Below are 18942 nucleotides of genomic sequence, written 5' to 3'. Positions count from 1 at the left end.
TGGGCATTACTCTAATTACTTTATATAAATGCACTCTTTGAGCCCTCATAAGAGCCCTATGAAGTAGGTAGTAGTTTTTTGTTTGTTTGTTTTCTGTTTCTGGCTGCAACCTGCGGCATGCGGGATCTTAGTTCCCCGACCAGGGATCGAATCCGTGCACTCTACAGTGGAAGTGCAGAGTCCTAACCACTGGACCACCAGGGAATTCCCAGGTAGTAGTTTATCCCTATTTTAGAGAAGAAGAAATGAAGCACAGAGATGTCAAATAATCAAAGCGTATATTTTTATAATTTAAAAAAATCTTAGTAAAAAAATTAAATATTCTCAGTCTTGCTTTCTCCTTCCACAACCTCCACATATTTGGCACTTTCTTCCAAGAAGAGAAACTGCCCAGGGCTGGAGCCCTTCTTCTCCTGGAAACTGTCTTTGAAGCAGCGGAGGCAGACAGGGCTACAGATCCTCCATTGCTGGGTCAAGCACGGGTCAAGCAGCTACAGGCAAAAAAAAAAAAAAAAAAAAAAAAAATCCTTCCAGCCCCTCAGTTAGGGACTCACATGAAAGTGAAAGTATGCAATAAGGTACTCGATAAAGTGTGTAGTAATAACAATGGCCGCTATCACTTATCAAGCACCTACTAACTGTCAGCTCCTGTGCTGAGTGCTTTACAAATACTATCACTTTTAATCCTAACAGCCCCAAGGTAGGATTGTTATGACCCCTTTTTTATCAAGCAGGAGAAAGCAGAGGCTGAGCAAGTTTAAGTAATGTGCTCAGTCATCCAGCAGGTAAGAGGAAGAGCCCGATTTGGACCTAACTCCATCTGTATCACAATGCTCTCAATTGCTCCTGCATCCTACACCACAGTAATTCAATTAAGGGAGAGAATAGGGTAGAAGGAACTTCTCCCTCCCCCACCCCAAAACAAAGTCTAGCTATAGTCAGTGAAAACGAGACAGATTAGAGAACAGGCCTTTCAGATCCACAGCTAACATGAAACATCCAAAAATCTTCATTAGGCACTAAATGGAATAATAATTATTATTATTCTGCTTATAAGTCCAGGAGGTTTACACTGGTATTTGTTAATGTTCACAACAGTTCTGCAAGGTAGATGTCATCATCTCCACTTTATATAGGAGGGAATGAAGGCTCAGACAGGTTGTAGTTCTCCTAATGACACACAGTGAGGACAAGGCGTCACTGGCTTATGAATTTGTCTGCCTCACTCCAAAATCAGTTTTTTCACAAGGCCATGCTGTTAATAGCTTCAGGTGAACCTGAGGCAGCATATCGTGGTCAACACAAAATGAAATCCAGACCTCTAGGCTTTCAGGACAGGAATTACTCTTCCCTGACCCCAGGGAAGGCCCCCGTCCCCAAACAGAAGGCTGTTGCTTCACCTACTTGGTAACTACACTGCAGCCTCACAACCCACCACCTCAGAGATTATCTTTTGTGTCTCTCACTAGGAAGAAGAGCTCAAACTTCGCCTCAACCCCACCTTTAGACAAAGTACGTAAAGATTTGGCAGCCTCCTGGAAAGAATGTTGAGTCTAGTCTAGAAACCCACAGTTACCACTACCCAGTGCCTTTTCAGACACTTCTTTATCAAAGTTTTATTAGCCTCAGCTCAAGGTACCTCCATCTAGGCATCTCATTACAGAGCAAGGACACTTCAGCCATTTGTAACACCACCACCCAAGCAGGGGTTTCAAGGACAGCAGCAGAAATGTGTTGCAAGGGAGATATAAATCCTCCTCATCCCCTTTCCCCTCCTCCATGCATTTGCTCTCTCAATTCACCTATTTCTTCACAGTCCGCAAACTGGATTACTCCCATTTCTTAAACTATCTGTGACATTCTCATCTCTGCTCATTTATTCACACTTCCCTTTGCCTGGAACTCATTCTCTCCTGGCCGAAATCTATCTTCCACTTTGAACTCCAATCCCACCTAATTTATCTTCGGGCACCTGTCACCTTACATTCTTCATTACAATTATTCAAAACCATTCTTTTTTTCCCCCTCCTACTTGACTATAAACTACCTATGTGACCTCAAAGTAAAGTACTGCCCTAGACACTGGAGATAAATATGTATAACGTATATGTGATAATTTACGGAGAGATTGTGTTTTGTTCTCATTTCTGCTGGTGATTTGTCTCCCTACCCCCAAGAAGGTAGCCAGGCCCTAATGTTCCCTAGCTGAAGGCTTCTAAGTTTCAGATCTAAATATCAGCAGTTTCCAGGCACCCAGAAGACAATTTCCAGAAATGCTTTTGAAAAGTGTGGGCTTATTAGAGGAACTGATCCAGAAGGAGAAGGGATGGGAGCGAGTGCTTTCAATGGGGGAAGCAAAAATCTGTGGAGGGAAGGAAAGGGTTAGAAAAGGTACCAGGTGTTTGAGAGTTTACGGGAAAGTAAAGACCTAGCTTTCATTTGCATATAGCACCCCAGGATGAGGAGAACGCTGTGGGAGACTGTCCACTATACCTTGGCCTTGAGAGCAGTGGTAAGGGTCTGTCTCTTTGAGCAAGTGTGGAATGATTTATTCATCGTGAAGGGCAGGAGGATTAGCACTCACATCCGTATAAGGCGCCACCCTAATGATTACGCAGCTGGCCTCTACCCCATGTTTTTGTGGAAGTAACACGTCTGCAGAAAGCAGTACTATATGTAGAGAACTAAAATGCTTCGCCTTTTAAGACGACTTCTCTGATCAACAACGGCTAACGTTTAAGAACCTACTATATTGGAAACCATGGGATACGTACTTCTTGGATTCCCTGCTTTGTCTGGGGCCCTTTTCCTGGCTAGATATCAGGTCTCCGATCTGAACCCTCCCTCTTAGTTTAACTCCACCAATAGCCTTCAGTCTTTCCATTGACCCGTCCTTCCTCAATGTCCCCCTCCAAGCTTCCCTTCTCCACCCCTCAACTCTGAGTCAGACTCTCCCTTAGTCGTCCCTTCTTCACGCTAATCTCTCCCTCCTCTCTTTCTGCCCAGACAGCCCCAATTCTCTCTCCTTCCCCTCCCGCGTCCCCCAGGCGGGTCTCCTTTCATTTCCATACTTCAGTGACCCCTCCCCCTCCCCCACCCCATTGAGTTCCACAGCTCAGCCGTTGGAGGAGGCGTGGCCCCGCGAGCATCAGGGCTCCCGCCCCACAAGCCGCGGGCCCGCGCGCAGACAAAGACATTCCACAGCCCCCGCCCCCTCCGCGCTCTCGGCCAGAAGTGGGAGGAGACACGTGTCCCTCTAGCGCCGAGTCACGTGGAAAAGAAACGAACGGAGCCCGCGGGCACCCGCGCACGCGCACAAGGCTCCGGCCTGGCGGGCTCGGAGGAAAAAGGGGAGCGGGGAGGCGACTTCTTCGGACTCCGCGGCGGTGCGCAGGCGCCGTGGCCCGACCGGGGACTTTGTTCTCCGCGGAGAAACCCAAGGGCGGTGCCGGTACTAGCTGCGCACGCGCGCCGTCTCATTTCCGGTGCTCTCTTTCGCTGGGTCGCTCGGGTCGGCTTCGGTCGCCGTCGCTCCCGCTCTCCCACGTTCGCCAACCGTCGCTCGGGCCTCTGCCGCTGCCGCGTCGCTTCCTCGATCCCTCGATCGCAAATCCGCCCCAATGCAGCGCCGGGACGACCCCGCCGCGCGCATGAGCCGGTCCTCGGGCCGCAGCGGCTCCATGGACCCCTCAGGTGCCCACCCCTCGGTGCGTCAGGCGCCGTCTCGGCAGCCGCCGCTGCCTCACCGGTCCCGGGGAGGCGGAGGGGGGTCCCGGGGGGGCGCCCGGGCCTCGCCCGCCACGCAGCCGCCGCCGCTGCTGCCGCCCTCGGCCACGGGTCCCGACGCGACTGTGGGCGGTCCAGCGCCGACCCCGCTGCTGCCCCCCTCAGCCACTGCCTCGGTCAAGATGGAGCCGGAGAACAAGTACCTGCCCGAACTCATGGCCGAGAAGGACTCGCTCGACCCGTCCTTCACTCACGCCATGCAGTTGCTGACGGCAGGTAAGGGGGCCTCCGAGGTCCCTGTGGGTCGCCCGGCCACCCGGGGGCATGGGTGGTAGCGGCTTTGTTCCTCTCCCTTACCGCCCCCTGGGGACCCAGGCAGTCGTGGACTCCCCTTCTCTCGTCCTCGTCTTCGGGACCCTAGATTCTACAATTCCCATCCCGGCCCAGGGTGCGAGGGAGAATTTCTAGGCTCCAGTGGAGGCCTGAAGGGGACTTGGCGATCTCTTAGCGCAAAGATTTTGATGGATAGTGCCGCGCTCCCCGCCCCCTTGCCGACCCTTCCCCCTCCCACCTCTTGCAGCTGCCCCGCGCTCCGAGTGCTCAGATTCTTCCAGAAATGAACCTTCATCTCCCGCTTCCCCAAAAGGGGAAGCTTTTTTGATCGCGGGTGGCGGTCGGCGCCTCAACTGAGGGTGTAGGAGGTGAAGGCAGCCTGAGCCGGGAGGGAGGGAGGGAGGGCCGAGGTGATATGGGGTGAGGCTGGGGTGCCCTGTCCAGCGCGCCGCGGCAGCCGGGGCCGGGTCGGACTTCGCGGTAACTGGAGCTTGAGTTGCTCGGAGGCAGGAGCAACCTGTGGGAATCGGAGCTTGAGGTTTTCCGAATCAGATTTCCGACTTCGGCCGATAAGATGGTCATTGCTGCAGAGCCAGACGGTGGGACCCCTTTATTTTACAACGCGTGTTCGTCATTGGAGAAGGGAAAAACAAATCTAGAGACAGTGAAAGGGAGTGATACAGGGAGATTAAGGATGGTTTGCATGACATTCCCAATAAGATGGGAAAAAATTGAAAGAAGTTGCATGGTCTCCCCCCTCCCTTTTTTGCTTCAGTCCTGAAATAGATTAGGAATAGTAGTCTTTGTTCTCTGTGTGTAGACTAGCGCTCCTTTTTTGCTCAAAACTGGCCATCACCTAGTCGCCTTGATTTCTCCCTAAAGCCGTCTGTTTTGCTCTTCTAGTTAAAACGTTTTAATAAGTGTATCTTATGATACCTAAATTTTATTAAGCAAATAAAAATTCACAGCATTCCAACACTGAATGAGTAGTTGGACTCTTTGGCAGGGTTGATATAATGGACACGTCCGTTATGAAAATATCATTTCCCTCCCTTTGTTCTCTGTCTCCCACCGTTGGTTAGAGGTCCTTACTTTTAAACACCGTAAACAAAGCCTGAGGCGGTCAAGAATAAGAACATTTAGATAAACTGCTTACATTTTCAACTCTGTGCTTTGCTGTTCTATAACACAGTCAGATTGTTTGAAACATTACTGTTCATTGTGTTCTTCTGGCAAGCTCTTTGAGGGCAAGGAATGCTTTTTAATCTTTATATTTTTCATATTGTCTTGTATATAGCAAACACCAGGTGTTTGAAAGCAAGTACATGCAGATTCAGGAACGTCAGACTAAATGGTAAAGGTTGACTGGGTCTTATTTTTATTTCCTCGTGTCTTTAATCAGTCCATATTAAATGAGAATAAAATAACAAACTTTAGAACTTAAGGTGTTGGCTTCGGTTTGAAATTCTAACTCTTGACTAGTCACCTACTCTCGGGAAACTTTCTGAACCTCAGTAACCTCATCTGTAAAGTGGGATGGTGAGTTGTGAGGATTAAATGTTGTGTAAAAAGCACCAGCACAGTTCCCTTTGACTTGTAATCATTAGATAATAACATGTCACCAGTTTTCTCCTAGTTGGAAATTAGTGGTACTGAGTAAGGTATGAAAATGCAAGCTTTTTTTGCCTTTCTGAGCACATCAAGTGTCCAGTATGGTGCTCGTCTTTTTAGTAAAAGATGGTTTCTTAGGATAGCCATCAAAAACTACTGACCCTTAAAAGTTACTTCCAATTTTCACCCTTCTTTCATTTTTTAAACTTGGGTGATTTTTTTTCCCCCACTCTTCGCACCTTTTATTTTATTATTATTTTTAACATCTTTATTGGAGTATAATTGCTTTACATTGTTGTGTTAGTTGCTGCTGTATAGCAAAGTGAATCAGCTGTACATATACCTATATCCCCATGTCCGCTCCCTCTTGCATCTCCCTCCCACCCTCCCTATCCCACCCCTCTAGGTGGTCACAAAGCACCGAGCTGATCTCCTTGTGTTATTTGGCTGCTTCCCACTAGCTATCTGTTTTACATTTGGTAGTGTGTATATGTCAATGCCATCCTCTCACGTTGTCGCAGCTTACCCTTCCCCCTCCCCGTGTCCTTAAGTCCACTGTCTACGTCTGCGTCTTTATTCCTGTCCTACCCCTAGGTTCTTCAGGACCAGTTTTTTTAATTTAGATTCCATGTATATGTGTTAGCATACGGTATTTGTTTTTCTGACTTACTTCACTCTGTACGACAGATTCTAGGTCCATCCACCTCACTACATATAACTCAATTTCATTTCTTTTTATGGCTGAGTAATATTCCATTGTATATATGTGCCACATCTTCTAAACTTGGGCTTTTTTGATGTCTTTTTCCTTTAACCAAATTGAATTTTAATTGGAGAAATGGGATTGAGGTAATGCTGGCTCATTGAGAAAACTAACTTGGGATATGTGAATATTTCTTAGCATGGATAAGTCTTGATATATGTTGGGCCTGGCTTTGAAGATTTTTTTTTTAATTGAAATACAGTTGACTTATTTTAAGATATTTTTGAATGATCTGGAAAAGTGGTTGTAGTAAAGTCAACCAATTGTGAGAAAGTGAGATTGGGAAGACGGAATAGTAGTATTTAAGCTCTGATAAGGATACAGGTAAGAAAAATACAGCTAACACTATACTGGATGCTGGACACTGGCCTGAGCACTTTACATCAAATGTTTAGTCTTCATAACAATACTATGAGGAAGTTACTCTTATTATTTTTACTTCTACACATGAGGAAACCAAGGCAAACAGATTAAATCATTTGCCTAAGGTAACAAAATTAGTAAGCAGCATATGGAGGATTTGAAGTCAGTCTGAGTCTGGATCCTCACACCTAACCCTCTTTGCTCCCCCCCATCCCCCACTATAGTACCTGCAACAAATTGTACTCAAAAAAATAAAAATAAATTTTGTGCTAAAATATTAAAAGAAAATCTGTTTCATCAGATTTTCTGAACACATCAAAGTCCTAGCCAACAGGGCAGTGAAGATCACAAGGCAAGACAAAGAAGGAGGAGGAAACCCAGAGAGCAGAGCCTAGCACTTAGGACTGTGACTCCTCCAGGTAACTCTGCCTGTTTCCCAAGAGGTGCTACAAGACCCAGACCACTCTTCTTTACCAGCCACATAGCCCTCCCTGTATCTTTTCCCAGCTTTAGCTTATTTTGCACTTAGCAGCATCTGATGCACCATATGTTATAGTTAATGTGTTTGCTTGTTGGCTGCCCCTTCTTTATGACTAGAATGTCAGCTCTACCAGGGCAGGGATCTTTTGTCTGCTTTGTTCATGGCTGTATCTTCTTTTCCTTTAAGAGTGCTGCACAGAGTGGCCTCTTACTAAATATTTGATAAATGAATATTCATCCTCATTGCATGATGGAAAAATAACGCAATTCTGAGGGATTTCGATTTTGAATATAGATTTCTATATTAGCCGAATTGATCTTCAACCACGATGACAATTAAATGCATTTGCAGACATACAAAGACTCTCAGTGTACCCATGCTTGTTTTCTGAAACCAAAATAATTTATCATATTATTTGTGTTAAATATTTACATAATAAACATAAGATGTTTTTACGTATATCAGTGTTCTTTTTCTACTTTTTATAACTAGGAAAATACAAGTTAGTGTAAATGACTCAGGAATAAGTAAACATTTTCAGTAGATTAACAATCCCCAGATGATCTTGAAAAGATACGCAGAAATTCATCTTCCAAAAGCATTCAGTGCAGGGACTTCCCTGGCAGTCCAGTGGTTAAGACTCCACGTTTCCACTGCAGGGGGCATGGGTTCAATCCCTGGTCAAGGCTAAGATCCCGCATATGGTGGAGCAGCCAAAAAAAAAAAACCCTCAGTGCAGAATATTTCCAGACAAAAATCTATTGAAAGTTCAAAATAGTACATTTCTTTATTTTATTTACAGTATACTATGGAAATACACTTAGATGTCCCCATTTCTTTCTACAGAGCTAGGAAGACCTATTAAAACCAGAAAGTGGAATTGCCAAGGAACTATAGACCAATATGGCTCTTCATATCCATGGGTTCTCCATATATGTGGATTCAACCAACAATGAATCAGAAATACTCGGGGGTGGGAGGGATTCCAAAATTTCCTAAAAGCAAAACTTGAATTGGCTTTGCGCTGGTTTACATTGTATTTACAACTGTTTACATAGCATTTACATTGTATTAGACATTATAAGTAATCTAGAGATGATTTAAAGTATACAAGAGGATGTGCGTAGGTTATATGCAAGTACTGTGTCATTTTATATAAGGGACTTGAACAGCCTCAGATTTTGCTATGGGAGTTTGGTCCTGGGACACCAAGGGATGACTGTGTAGGTATAAGTATAAATATTAGGAAAGAAAGAGGCAGAATTTATCATTATTTGCAACAACTTCATGGTTGTTTACCTAGGAAAATGGTGAGTGATGTGGCTGATTACAAGGTAAAGATGTATAAACCAGTACCTTTCTGATATAGAAGCAGTAGCCAATTAGAAAAGAATTGACAAAATGATCTCATTTTTTAGAATAGCAAAAACTTTGGGATAGGCAATAAAAATCAATTCAAAATGTATGTGAATATTCATAACAAACAATAACAATATTTAACCTTTGTAGAGCATATAACATGTGCCATGACCTGTGGTACTCATTAATTCCATCTTCATGGCCATTCTGTGAGGCAGGAAGAATTTTTATCTCAATATTACAGATGAGGAATATTGTGATCACATATTGTCGACTTAAAATTTTATTGAAAGTGGTAAACAAAGATGTGAATAAAAAGAAACATGCCAGGCTTCCCTGGTGGCGCAGTGGTTGAGAATCTGCCTGCCAATGCAGGGGACGTGGGTTCGAGCCCTGGTCTGGGAAGATCCCACGTGCCGTGGAGCAACTGGGCCCGTGAGCCACAACTACTGAGCCTGTGCGTCTGGGGCCTGTGCTCCGCAACAAGAGAGGCCGCGACAGTGAGAGGCCCGCGCACCGCGATGAAGAGTGGCCCCCGCTTGCCGCAACTAGAGAAAGCCCTCGCACAGAAACGAAGACCCAATACAGCCAAAAATAAAAATAAATAATTAATTTTTTAAAAAAAGCTACAGTAATTAAGATTATTTAAAAAAAAAAAAAGAAATATGCCATGTCCTGGTGGGAGGAGGAACTAGTCTTATAAAGGTGACAACTTTTAAATTAACATGTTGGTTTTTTGCATTTTTCAAACTAATTCCAAACTGGATTTATTTTTTTCAACTTGACATGTTGAATATAAAGTAGCTAAAAGAGAGAGACAACAAGGGGTTGTACTGTATAGCACTGGGAACTATATTCAATATCCTGTGATAAGCCATAATGGAAAAGAATATATACATATGTATAACTGAGTCACTTTGCTATACAGCAGAAATGAAACACAACTTTGTAAATGTACTATACTTCAATAAAATTTTTTAAGTAGCTAAAAGAGTAAATGAAGATAAATGAGAAAAAAAATTTTTGGAGACAGGAAAGTAATGAAAACCTGCTACATTGACAGAAATGAAGTCAAACAAGACTTAGTGCTTGAGGGGATGTGGATTAGAAGGAACAGTGCTGGCAGAAGTGTGAATTGGTACAACCACTTTGGATAACAGTTTGGCATTTCCTTTGAAAGCTGAACATTCAAATTCTTTAAATTGAGCAAGGTTATTCCTAGGAATATACTCAAAGAAACTTTTGCCCGTGAATGTCTCACTCATAAAATAGTGCACCTTGTTTCGCCATTGATTGGATACTGTGAGATTTTCAAAATGAAAGACTTAGTACAGTAGTGAAAATGAAAACTATAGCTGAATGGCACAACATGGAGAAATCTTGGAAATCTAATGTTAGGTGAAAAAGTCAATCCCATAAGGCTACATACATATGGTACAATACTGTTTTTTTTTTTTTTAAATTTATTTTTTATTTTTGGCTGTGTTGGGTCTTTGTGGCTGCACGTGGGCTTTCTCTAGTTGCGGCGAGCAGGGGCCCCTCTTAATTGCAGTGCACAGGCTTCTCATTGTGGTGGCTTCTCTTGTTGCGGAGCATGGGCTCTAGGCACGCAGGCTTCGGTAGTTGCAGCACGCAGGCTCAGTAGCTGCGGCTTGTGGGCTTCAGTAGTTGTGGCATGTGGGCTCTACAGCGCAGGCTCAGTAGTTGTGGCACACGGGCTTAGTTGCTCCGCGGCATGTGGGATCTTCCTGGACCAGGGCTTGAGCCCGTGTCCCCTGCATTCCAGGCGGATTCTTAACCACTGTGCCACCAGGGAAACCCTACAATACTCTTTTTATGGAGCATAATACTAACAAAATTAAGTAAAATATTGTTAGCATGTATAGGTCTGTGATAAAGCAGTTTTTAACAAAACTAAACATGTGTTTACCATATGACTCAGCGGTTGTACTCTTGGGCATTTATCTCAGAAAAATTAAAGCTTATGTTCATATGAAACCTGTACGTGAATGTTCATAACAGCTTTATTCATAATAGCCAAAAAACTGGAAATAACCCATATGTCTCCAATTGATGAATAGTTTAGCTGTGGTACATCTATACCATGGAATACTACTCAACAAGAAAAAGAAATGAACTGTTGATAAATGCAACAATTTGGATGGATCTCAAGAGATTTTTTTTTTTTTTTTCGGTCAGGCCGCACGGCTTGCAGGATCTTAGTTCCCTGACCAGGGATTGAACCCGGGCCCTGGCAGTGAAAGTGCCAGATCCTAACCACTGGACCGCCAGGGAACTCCCTCAAGAGAATTATGCTGAATGAAAAACCCAATCTCAAAAGGTTACACACTGTACAATTCCATTAGTTTAACATTCTTGAAAAGATAAAATAATAGAGATGGAGAACATTAGTGGTTGCCAAAGTTGGGGAGAGAGGAAAGGAGGTGACTGTGGCTATAAAAGGGTAGCATGAGGGATCTTTGCGGTGGAACTGTTCTGTACTGAGAACATGTGGTGGTCACATGATTAAATTGCATAGAACTAAGCAGACATACACACACACCCATAAGTACATGCAAAACTGGTGAGATCTGAGTAAAGTCAGTAAGATTGTATTAATGTGAATTTTCTGGTTATGATATTACAGATATGCAAAATGTTATGGAGAATAGTGGGTGAAGGATATACGAGATCTCATATTTCTGACAACTGCATATAAATCTACAATTATCTCAAAATAAAATGGTTTGTTGTTTTGTTTTGTTTTTAAGAGAAAAAAAGCCTTAAACTCTTAAGTTGTGCCCTAAGAAAGAGATTTGGGAGACTATGGTCAATATGCTATAATAGAGTTTGCCGCTATCCTGGAATGTGGAAATTGAGCCCCTTAGAGGGCTCTTAACTCAGGCTTTGAGGGATTTTTTTGAGCCAGTACCCACCCTTAGTCAACATTGTATGTGAAATACTGTGTTGGTATCTTTTTCTGGGGAGCTAGTCTGTAGGGACTCATGACCCCAAACCAGATTAAGAACCTATAGCTCGGTGCTCTTGCTTTAAATAATAAATAATTTGAAAAATGAAAAGAATGATGTGGTTTTATACAAAATTAATGAACTTACTGGATTTGTGATTCCAAAAGGATTTACCAACAGAAAAGATACAGGGCAAAGAACTATAAATTTGGGGATGATGAAGTTATATGAGTCGTTAAGGGAAGTTAGGGGGTGTTAATGGTACATTTCTTTAATTCGGTAAATGTTTATAGATGCCTGTTGTCTATTAGACACTGTACTATAAATGGCAGATAGTTTAGTAATGGCAAGGGTCCAGAAATTGTTCATAGCAGGGGAAGGTGTGCTGTCGTTAGATGTATGAACCAAATACATTGATAGTCTGGAGGAGGGCATGACAGCTGACCTTTTGGAGCAGATATCCTATGAATCTTGCCCTCCTAGAAGTACTATCTCTGGATGCCTTAGTCAGAAAATCTTGCTTGTCTTGCTCCTTATCACATGTTCAGTTAATGGAATATACACGATACCCTTTTTTAGTTAAGCCAGTCCAGTTGATAAAATCTGTATATAATTTTTTTCAAACTTCTCTTGTATTAACAGTTTTGTGTTCCTAAAATCTTCCATTAAAAAAAAAATCCTTTTTAAAAGTAAGAAGGAAGACTAAATGAGGTTTAATGACTTGCCCAAGGTCACACAGCAAGCATGTAGCAGAGCTGGGAGTCAAACCCAGTTCTGTTTAGCTTCAAAGCTCAGGTTCTGTCCTCTCAGTCATACATTTAAGGAACAGTTCTCATCCTTTGGAGCTAACAGTCTGGTTGTGATAACACCTACCAAAAAAAGGAAGGATTAAGTTATAGTAAAAGAGTAGAAGAAAAGCCACGAGATTTGTTGAATTTGCTCTGACCGACGTAAGGAATAACCTGGGTTTAAATACCTGCTCTGTCACTAATTTTGTGATCTTGGACAAGATTTATTCACTTGTTAAGTGGGGATAATCCTGGTTATAAAGATGAAGGGAAACAATAAATACAAAATTCCTGACACATAAAAGGCACTCGGTAAGATGTGATTATTGTCAGCATCTGACTTTGAAGCAAATGGGTCACCTCTCTGTGTTGTTTACACCTTAGCTTTTCTTTGACTCTTGGGATAGCCAGGGTCTCCGGAGGCCCAAGCAAAGATCTTTTAAAGGAGTCAGTTTCAGAAAGATTGTCTAGAAAGTACTTTTGCCTGAGGGTGAGGCTTTTTTTTTTTTTTTTTTTTTTTTTAATGTCTGTGTTGGGTCTTCTTCTGCGCGAGGGCTTTCTCCAGTTGCGGCAAGCGGGGGCCACTCTTCATCGCGGTGCGCGGGCCTCTCACTATCGCGGCCTCTCTTGTTGCGGAGCACGGGCTCCAGACGCGCAGGCTCAGTAATTGTGGCTCACGGGCCTAGTTGCTCCGCGGCATGTGGGATCTTCCCAGACCAGGGCTCGAAGGGTGAGGCATTTTTAGGAAGCTACTCTTTGATTTTTTTTTCTTCCCATTACAGCCTGCTCCTTAGCCCTCCACAAGAAGTGAGGCCAAGAAGAGAAATTGAAAAAGAAAAAAGAAAAAAAAAAAGAGAATTGAAAAAGAAAAGAAAGATCAGGCAGCTGAACATCTGAGGCACATGCAGAGCCCTCTTGTTGTCTTTAGCTGCATGACAGTGTCTGGGGGTATAAGCAGTACTTCCCAAAACTTTACAAAATCAGCTCTTTTTTGCTTAAATAAAGTGCCCCCCACAACTCCCCACTGAAAGGCAATAATAAAAGCATGAGGTTTGAAGTTAGAGAAAGCCTGGGTTTTAATCCTTACTTTCTTACTGCTTTAACAGCTTTGTGACTTAGAGATTTAACTTCTCTGATTTTGTTTCCTCAGTTATAAAATGGGGATAGTACCAGCTACTTCATTGAGTTATTTTTTAGGATAAATGAGGTAATATTTGTATAGAGTTTGATACACTGTAGGCATTTAATAAATATTTGGTCCTTCCCCTTCCAAACATGGAAGACTACCCTTCTTGAAGGCTCAAGGTGCTTCTTATTCTTTTGCTTTCTAGGCTAACCCCCTGATTGTTTTATCTTTTTAGTTCTGTTTTACTTAAATCATTGTTCTCTGAATTCTCTAAAAATGCTTTAACATTTTTTAAATTGTGAGGTAAGTGGACAAGGGGATCCTAATTAAGATCTGCCTAGCTCAAAATATAGCAGAAGGATCCATGTTATAGAAAGGTCTTAAATTCACGGGGCACATTACATTGATATTAAACAAACCTTTCTACTGGGTTCAATTTTTGCATCCCTGCTTCCTATGGAAGTACAGATTAACAGACTTTGAGTCTTATCTTCTTGTTCTAACCAATTAAAGTTTCTGGAAAGTGGTATAAAGTACAGCTGAAGGGCCTAACTAGATGGCAGCAATTAGGACACACGGAGAGACATCGATAAGATGAAGTTTGTAATTTGTTCCACATATTTAGAAGCTCCTCAGTGATGTTTTCAGATTAGAAATGTGGCATCTTTGTTCCTGTGGACTTCGGAAGATTGAGTGCCCAGTTTCCCAGCCCAGAAACTCAAGAGGTGTGTTCAGAGGTGGTAGGCTCAAAACTAGATACTACAAAAAGTTAATATTAGCAGTAAGTGGGAAGGGGTGGGGTCAGGATACACTACCAGTGAAACAGTAAACAAATAGGGTGTTGAATGAAGGAAGCATTTAGTCTGTTGATGTAAGGTCAAATTTGTTTTCTATTCCAAGCAATGAAAAATAGGAGTGCAAAGAGCACTGTCATTTACCGTTCTTATAAGAGTGTAACATCTGAAATTAGGCTTTTTAATAAACAGAAGCCTTCAGTTTGAAATTCTGAACTCTGTGTAGTCTGTCAGTCTCAGTAACTTTCCTTCATCCGTGTACTTTACAGCTGGACTTAGTCTAAACAGTTTTGTTTTTTTTTTAATTGTTAAAGGTTTAGATTTGCAGTATGTGTTTGAAGTCGTATGTCTTTATACAGAACCGGTGGTTTTCAAAGTGTGATCCCTAGAGCAGCAATATCAGCATCACCTGCTAACTTGTTACAAATGCAAATTCCTGACACAATCCCAGACTGGGATTGGAGCCCAGCAATCTAGTTTAACAAACCCTCCAGGTGATTCTGCTGCGATGAAGTTTGAGAACCCTTGCCTTAAAATTATAGAAGAAACACTGTGAAAATGTTATATAAGGAGAACATTCTGTGTTAGTTAGAATGTTCCACTAGTTTTAGGGAGTATAATTTTTTTGGTTGTTGTTGTTCTCAGTGGATCATAGTATAACCTTTTAGTTGCTGCTGTTCATTGCCTCCATACTCGGCCCCCATCTCTGTTAGTACTCCTGTTGTAGCATTTAACTATACTTCATTGCTGACTTCATAGACTGGGAACTCTAGTATATAGACATAGTGGAGATTGGGACCATGTTTGACTTGTTCTGTTGATTCTCATATACTTTACAGGACAAGGTGCCTGGCTCTTAGTAAGTCTTCCATAGTGGTTAGTGATCATACCTGTATCTGTCCCTTCATGTGCCTCTCCATAGGAAGCACTCAAACACTTGCAGTCACTGAATGAATGGATGGATGGGTGAATGAAGTTCCCTGATGATAGGAAATCTTTTTGGTTGCTAAGGTTCTAGCTGATGAAACTGTCTTAACCCGTGAATTGAAATTACCTTGGTGCATTTTTTCCATTAGGACACTGAGAGAATTTGGGCTAGATAGTGTTGAGTATATATTAAAACACTTCCTGAGAAATGGGCTTTTGAGACTTCCCTGGTGGTCCCATGGTTAAGACTCCATGCTTCCACTGCAGGGGGCTCGGATTTGATTGCTGGTCGGGGAACTAAGATCCCACCTGCCAAAAAGAAAAAAAAGAAAGAAAGAAATGGGCTTTAATTAGCATGTTTACATATGTTATTTTATTCTGTTTTTATAGCAACCTCATGAGGTAGATATTGCCTCCATTTTACAATGAGGAAACCAAAATTCAGAGCAATTAAAAAACTTTTCAGAGTTCACACAACTGGTGAGTGGCAGAGTAAAAACCAGGTCTTTCAGACTCTTAAGGACTACTACTGTCCAAAGCACTACTGTTACAGAATTTTAATGGGACTCTCGGTTGTGTATTTAAATTATTGACTTTGTCTCTTCATTAAGATATGACTTTGTACTTTTTTCTTGATGCAGATTTTAATTTTTTTAGTTCGTTTATCCCCTTTTCCCCAATTCACTGCTAAATCCATTTTGTGTTAAGAACATTTGAATGTCTCTGTAGAGGTTTCCACTAGAAGTGGAAGAGCAAACTGCTCTTATTAGAAGCAGGCTTTGGGTTTCCTAGTCACCTTCATCTAGCTTTGGTGCTTTCACCCCGTCTCCATTTGAAATTAGCACTTTCTCATTACACAGTACTCTGTGTTATTGCTTTAAGCTAAGCAGACTCAGAATTTTGCCTTTATTTAAAAGAAAAAACTAAATTAAATTCTGTTTATCCTATTCAGAAATTGAGAAGATTCAGAAAGGGGATTCAAAAAAGGACGATGAGGAGAATTACTTGGATTTATTTTCTCACAAGAACATGAAGCTGAAGGAGAGGGTTCTGATACCTGTCAAGCAGTATCCCAAGGTAAGGGAAAGAGTGCCTCACTTTGAGTTGTCTTTGTAGTATGAGAGTATGTAGTATGTCTTGTAACGTGGGCTGTAGCAGAAGACTTACACAGATTGTGATGTGTCAGAAACTTAAGCTGGTGACGGTTCTGTCCCATATATGTATCTGGCAGTTGAAACATACAGGTCCGTCACTAATAGCATAGCTATAGCCAGGACGGAAATATAATCATCTTTTTATTATCAAAAAAAAAAAAAATTTTCTCAAAGTTTCTTTTTTGGAAGGCAACTAGTTATATTTAGTTTATCAAACCAGTACTGCCAAAGGGCACCATATGTCTGTTCTGTTCTGAAGTAACTGGCTTTAAAATGTTTATGTAAAAGTACGAAGGGTTGCAGTGTGATATTATGGAAAGAGTGCCAAACTACATCAGGAAATTCAAGTCTGAGAACTGCCACTTTCCAGTTGTATAACCGTAGGCTAATCACTTTATCCGTACAGCCTCAGTATATCCTTCAGTAAAATGGGAGTGATAATACTCTACCTATTTTACAGGATATTGAAGATAAATAATACGTGTGGAAATATTTTATAGGAACATATGTGTTTAGAAATCTGTCTTTATTTTCTGTCAGTTCAATTTTGTGGGGAAGATCCTTGGACCACAAGGGAATACAATCAAAAGACTGCAAGAAGAGACTGGTGCAAAGATTTCTGTGTTGGGAAAGGGCTCAATGAGAGACAAGGCCAAGGTAAGCTCACATTAATGAGGCAAGAAGACACCCTAATGCCTTCCAGTAGCCCAGAGTCCAGTATAGATTCCTTATGGAAGCTAGCACTTGCATATGTACAGAATGTGATTCCCTTAAATTTGCATTGGATGTAAGAGATTATAGACCAGTTAATTCACTTCTTTGACAACGCTGGAAGAACATAGGTGTGCCCTGGTAATTGTTTTCTTTCTGACTTTGACTGCATAGTAATGGAAACAGCAGTAGCAACTTTAGCATTAGTAAGCTTATCTATGAAAACTTGGAAGGGGAGCTGGATGTACTGAAACTTACTGAGACTAAAGACACTGAAATGTGAACAGCACATTCCCTTTCCAGTAATGTGGAAAAGTGAGAGCACTAGTGTTGTGAGTGCAGGTGAGTCAGAGGATTAGTTGGCTGATTTGTTTCATAGCCAGCTGGAATGTGAGGCCCTCAAAAAGAAGATATTACAAAAGGAACCATGAGTAATCCTGACAACAGAACCTAATGCTTTTTTTTTTTTTCCATGCCATAGCCCCATACTCTTCATGCTCTTTGTAAGTGTGGAGAAACTTACCACTGAAAGAGAATAGTCTTAGCCTTCTAGGGTCAGCTTTTTAGATGAGACATACCTGCTACAGCCTAAGAACTTACTCTTTCAGGCCTCCTTTTATGCAGCCTAATTGACAAACATGTTTTCTCAGACCCTCTTTTGTCCACTCACATTTCTCACTAGATGAATACAGTTAGGGCTGAAGTATGTTATTCTAGCTAATGAGATTTACATGAGATTTTCTTCTCTCTGTCCTGACTTTTTTCCTTCCCTAGAACTTCCCAGACCATATAAGCAGATAAGAAGAGCTGGTGATTAAGAGCTCTACCTGGGATTTAAAAGCAAATGCTTGGCAATAAATGAATGAATGGATGAATGCTTGGCAAACAGCTGTTATCTGAATGGAAGCTGGAAATAAGTTTGTCTCTTGTATACCTTCTAATAAGAGCTCCAGTGAATACACCAGTGATTCAAAACAGAAGAGCAGCAGACTAATTGCAGGTTTAGCAGACTGTGTAAATTACTATTCTCCAGAATTTGTTTTGCTTTTTTCTTACACTTTTCTATTTTTTTAGGTGTTGGGGTCATTTCTCAGTGTCTCTTTGGCCTAGAGGTAAAGGTGTCATTTTCTCCCTAGTCCAAGTGATGTGATGTTTTTGTGCATCTTTCCCCAGGAGGAAGAGCTGCGCAAAGGTGGAGACCCCAAATATGCCCACTTGAATATGGATCTGCACGTCTTCATTGAAGTCTTTGGACCCCCGTGTGAGGCTTATGCTCTTATGGCCCATGCTATGGAGGAAGTCAAGAAGTTTCTAGTACCAGTAAGGAAATCTATATCCTGTATCTTTTGAGCAAGAGGAAACTGGGATCTTGTGCTTATTGCTAAGGCAGGGTTTCTTATCCAGGGTCTCTGCATAACCTGAAATTATATACCAAATTCTGCATTTATGTTCATTTTTCTGAGGTGGTCCATTATTTGTATCTGGTTTTCAAACTAGTGTGCCCCACGGCCACTCTCCCACTCCATGTCTAATGTGGTTTTAGTTGTATACCAGTATCTTTTGTCAATATTTTGGATCCACAGTGTGTCTGGCATTTTAACATCTGGTTAACAGAGATTTAACGAGGTCTTCACTAAATTGTGTATTTTGGTGCTAGAGTGGAACCAGAAGGTTATGATAGGAAAATGACTAAGGTGGTCATAATCCCCTGCACTTAGGGGGGTTTTATTCTAGACTCTAGAGAGTCTAGATGATAACAGCAAGAAGCCTCTAGCCTCCAGTGTTAATGGATTGAATTCCGACCTGAGTGTATTCAGGGCTTTCTCTCCTGGAGGAG

The 18942-nt window shown here is 42.0% G+C and overlaps 1 protein-coding gene and 1 long non-coding RNA gene across 3 annotated transcripts in view; both read left to right on the top strand.

Annotated features, from left to right (window-relative positions):
• Window positions 1–3439: 3439 nt before the first annotated feature.
• The window catches only part of KHDRBS1 (KH RNA binding domain containing, signal transduction associated 1), a 35402-nt gene continuing 19899 nt past the window's right edge, over window positions 3440–18942 (top strand). For both annotated transcript variants that reach the window (XM_082411622.1, XM_082411621.1), the window contains exons 1-4: window positions 3440–4002; window positions 16193–16317; window positions 16935–17051; window positions 18279–18425. In XM_082411622.1, the coding sequence (XP_082267748.1) occupies window positions 3621–4002; window positions 16193–16317; window positions 16935–17051; window positions 18279–18425 (771 nt within the window). In that variant the 5' untranslated portion in view covers window positions 3440–3620. The remainder of the gene's footprint in view (window positions 4003–16192; window positions 16318–16934; window positions 17052–18278; window positions 18426–18942) is intronic.
• On the top strand, window positions 4014–9248 carry LOC309637467. Its single transcript, XR_014250561.1, has 2 exons — window positions 4014–4427; window positions 7098–9248. It is a non-coding gene; the product is annotated as an uncharacterized lncRNA (long non-coding RNA).

The sequence above is a fragment of the Balaenoptera physalus genome (genome assembly GCF_965194825.1).
Source record: "Balaenoptera physalus genome assembly, chromosome: 1".
NCBI classification, from domain to species: domain Eukaryota; kingdom Metazoa; phylum Chordata; class Mammalia; order Artiodactyla; family Balaenopteridae; genus Balaenoptera; species Balaenoptera physalus.
The sequence above is the reverse complement of the archived record's forward strand: the minus strand, read 5'-3'. Positions and strand labels throughout refer to the sequence as shown.